The sequence below is a fragment of the Oxyura jamaicensis genome, chromosome 4, assembly GCF_011077185.1.
Source record: "Oxyura jamaicensis isolate SHBP4307 breed ruddy duck chromosome 4, BPBGC_Ojam_1.0, whole genome shotgun sequence".
Classification (NCBI taxonomy): Eukaryota; Metazoa; Chordata; class Aves; order Anseriformes; family Anatidae; genus Oxyura; species Oxyura jamaicensis.
In genome coordinates, this window is record NC_048896.1 from 14,664,546 (window position 1) to 14,668,187 (window position 3,642).

Consider the following 3,642-nt stretch of genomic DNA (forward strand, 5'->3'; position numbering starts at 1 on the left):
GAGCCAGAGCCTGGCCCTCTCCCCCGGCACCGTGCGGCTGCGGTTTCCTCGCTGGAGTTTGGCAATACTTGGAGCACTACCACCCACTGCCAAAGCCCGGAGAAGTCTCTAATCACCAGCATGTGGTGTCAGCTCCGAGCCAGAGGATGTGACGAACGCAGCCCAGCCGAGGGGACAGCTAGCAGGTGCTGCAGCCCTGCCTGGGACTCGGTCCTGAGGTACGAGCCTTCACTGCTGGACTGCAGGAAGGCTGCTCCAGGGCAGGTTTGGTGCTGCTGATTCACCGCCAGGTCCCCAGGGAGCGGGCATTTTGGTTTTATTCCGCTTTGAGAAGAGAAATGTGATATTTCCCTTTGGATCCTCTTCAAGACATGGAAAAAGGGGAACCCCCTCCCACCCTCCAACTGCGAGTGTTCGTTCCCCCCTCAAGGGGCCTGGCACGGTGCTGTGCCTCACCGCAAAACGCTCTCATGCAGCTCTGGGGTGTCTCTGCTCTCCCCACAAGAAAAGGGCGCCAGGAGCTTGTTGGGGGGTTCATGTCCTCCAGACACGTGAACCAATCTCCCCAGCGGCAGACTAACACCAGAGCTCTTGGAAAAACAAACAGCAACAGAAACAGCAGGCAGAAATTTGCTCTTGTCCCCCTTGGGCTGCAGAGCAGCGGTGGCAGGTGGATGAGGAGCGGGTGGCGCTGCCCTCAGGGTGGGGGGAATGCAGCCCGTGTCCCTGCGCCCCACCGAGCTGGGCTTGTGAAATCAAACCAAGCTTTTTTTTTTTCTTCCTCGATGCCACCTCCAGCCTCCAGCTAGTGTCATTTATGCACATCTGCGTGCATGCATCTCATTCATGCCTCTAATGAGGAGACGTGGCAGGAGAGGACTGCCCATCCCTGCTGTCCCCTGCCCAAATCCTGAGGCCACCCTGGCTGCGATGTCCATCCCTGTGGCACAAAGTTCCTGCGGCCAAAAGCGTTCCCAACCTACCGACCAGGAGGGGACCATCTGGCCACCACCAGGGCCAGCTCCTCCTCCAGGGGACAGCGGTCCAGCACGTACGGTGACAACACTGGCTCTGCCCTACTGCAGGTATCAGCTTGGGTGACGGTGGCGTCTCCTCCCCATATCCCTGGACCAGCCGAGGCAGGGGACAGCGGGAGCCTCTTCCTTCCCCTGATAACTTCTTTGCTACACCAGCATTTGCAAGAGCAGAGCATCTCCCAGGCCAAGGCTGAGCGCTCGGCTTGCATCCGGGAGGCAGGCGGCGAGGGTCTGGCAGTCATTTCCCGTGGCTCCACGCAGACGGAGCAGCAGACGGCACTCGCGAGGGGGTTTGCAGAAAGCACACGAGACACGCACACTTTGTCAAGGCACTGAGAAACGCGCTGTGCTTCTGGGGAAAGCATGCTCCAACAACAACCCCTCCCCGCGAAGCGTTTGAAAGTAAACTTTTTTTAAACAAAGCCAAAACGAGCTGATTTTAAAGCTCCTCTGAAACACGCTGCCCGCTTATGACCCAGCGCGTAAAGCCGGTGCCAAACCGAAAGGCTCGAAAAGGGAAATTGAGAAGCAGTTCGGGCACAGCCCAGCCCCGCTCGCTGCCAGGGGCTGCGGGCTGCCACTTGGCTCCGGCCGCCCCGAAGCCCTCGGGGAAGCCGCTCCGCACCCAGCCGCGGCTCCCAGGAGGCCGAGAGCGCAGCGAGGAGGGGACGGTCGCTTGTCCCCGGAGCTAAGGGAGGCGAGGGGGGGCTGGCCGGAGCGGCTGGAAGGCGGCAGCCCCCGCGACGGGGGTCCCGGGGGGGGGGGCGCGCGGGGGCCCCGGGAGGGGGCTTACCTGGGTCTGCCCCGCGCAGCGGGCGGCCCCGCAGCAGCGCCTGCAGGCGGGAGGCCCGGCGGTGCAGCCGCCCGGTGCGGCGGCCCAGAGCCGCGACGTGGCCCTCGATGTCCCCGAGCAAGGCGAGCGAGTGGCCGCACAGGTCGGCGAGCTGCCGGAGCAGGGTGAGCGCCGCCAGGCTGCAGACGTCCCGCAGCTCGACCAGCGGCATCGCCCGGCCCCGCCGAGCCACCACGCTCCGCTTGTAGAACGGCATGGCACGGCACGGACCGGCACGGCACGGCAAGGCACGGACCGGCACGGCACGGACCGGCACGGACCGGCACGGCACAGCCCGGCATGGAGCTGCACGGCACGGACCGGCTCGGCACGGCACTGCGCCCGCCGGCCCTTCAGCCCCTCTCCCCCGGCCGGCCCCGCGGCTGCGAGGGCTCTGGGCCGGCCGGTGGGAGGAGGAGGAGGAGGAGGAAGAGGAGGGAGGGGCGGCCGCCATCGGGGATGCTCGGGACCCCCCCTCCGTGCCGGCTCCCCGCCACCCCCGTCGGTGTTTCCTGCCCCGGCCGCTGCGGCGGGGGGCTGCCAGCGCTTCCCGCGGGTGCCTGGCCCGGCTGCTGTGGGATTTTGGGTGCGGGGGCTCCGGGAGGAGAGCGGGACCCCGAGGGAAGCAGCAGGGGAAGCTCGTTGATCTTGCATTTTTCTGGCATTGCTCTCCCCGTGGATGTTCTTGGCCACCGGCAGCTGCTCTCCTCTGCTCGTCCCCCCCTCTCCCCAGCGCACACTAAAGCAAATATTTGTGCTGGCCCCGTAGCAAAAATTCCCCTGGTTTAAACCGTCCGCAACCTGCCGTCCCTCTGGGGTCGCTCTGGGATGCAGCGGAGCTGGACTGGCTGCTGCCCTCCCAGCTCGCTGCAGGCCTTGAGCGTGGGCAAAGGTGCTGAGCAGCGCCGGGGGGCTGCCTCCCCCCCGCAGCTCGGAGAGAGCATCAGTGAGGGCAGCAAGGAGGGCAGGACCCCTGCCAGCACTTGAGGAGCCTTGCCCTTTCCTAAAAAGGCAGATTTTACCATGTTTTTGCTGCTCTTTTCTTCACACCGATGTTTTTTCCTCTTCGGTAGGAAAAAAAAGTGCGTTGGCAGGATATTCCCATGTCTGCATGGATGTCCCCTTGAGGCAGCATGGCTCTGGTGCACAGTGCAAGGGTGGGTGGCCCCTAAAAGTGGAGAGTGCAGCAGCCGTGCTGGGTGCACCCCCAGATCCTGCTGGGTGCTCCCCCAGACCCCGCTGGGTGCACCCAGCACCCTCCCGGCAGCTCCCATCGCCTGGGGAAGAACAAAACCGCAGCGAGCGCAAAGCACCGCGTCCCCCGCGTGCCCTTCCAGCATCCAACTATTTTCAGCACTGGGAATTTCCTGAGCCGGATGCCGTTTCTGTCTGCACGATGACCCTCGCTGGGCTCCTCTGTGCATTTGCCTGGGCTCTGCTTGGGTTTGTGTTCCTGCGCCCAAGCCCAGCCCCATGGGGCTGCTGCGGCACGTGAAGGACACACCGCTTCCTTTCCTTTGCTCCTTGGTCAGCTCTGCTGGGTGCCCCTCAGCTCTCCTGTCAGCTGCAGAGGGCAAAGTTGTGGGTTTGCACCTATTTCCCCCAGACAGATTCGGGTACAGCAGGAAGGTTTTGTTGTGGTGCCCCTCTGCCGGCGCTGTGCTGGTCCCTGCGTGTTTGCAAGTGGGAAAACTGAGGCACGGGGTCACAGCCTGAGTGAGGGTGATGTCAGTCTGATCCTCTTGGCCTGGTCGGTCCCTGACCATGAATCAT

At 64.0% G+C, this 3,642-nt stretch overlaps 1 protein-coding gene across 1 annotated transcript; it reads right to left on the bottom strand.

Moving 5' to 3' along the window:
* Positions 1-979: 979 nt before the first annotated feature.
* Positions 980-2,760, bottom strand: LOC118165864. Its single transcript, XM_035324226.1, has 3 exons — positions 2,191-2,760; positions 1,663-2,115; positions 980-1,125 (listed from the first exon to the last, which is right to left on the bottom strand). Exons 1-3 carry the CDS (start codon positions 2,321-2,323, stop codon positions 980-982), a joined length of 732 nt encoding a protein of 243 aa, XP_035180117.1. The 5' UTR covers positions 2,324-2,760.
* Between the last annotated feature and the right edge of the window lie 882 nt (positions 2,761-3,642).

Bases quoted from the DNA above. Each gene is read 5' to 3' on its own strand.
- LOC118165864 (XM_035324226.1), bottom strand. From the start codon at position 2,323: ATGGCGGCCGCCCCTCCCTCCTCTTCCTCCTCCTCCTCCTCCTCCCAC. The intron at 2,116-2,190 runs GTCCGTGCCGTG...CGGTCCGTGCCT, and splicing joins CGCAGTGCCGTGCCGAGCCG to TGCCGTGCCGTGCCGGTCCG. The intron at 1,126-1,662 runs GTGCGGAGCGGC...CGGCTGGTCCAG, and splicing joins CTCCTGGGAGCCGCGGCTGG to GGATATGGGGAGGAGACGCC.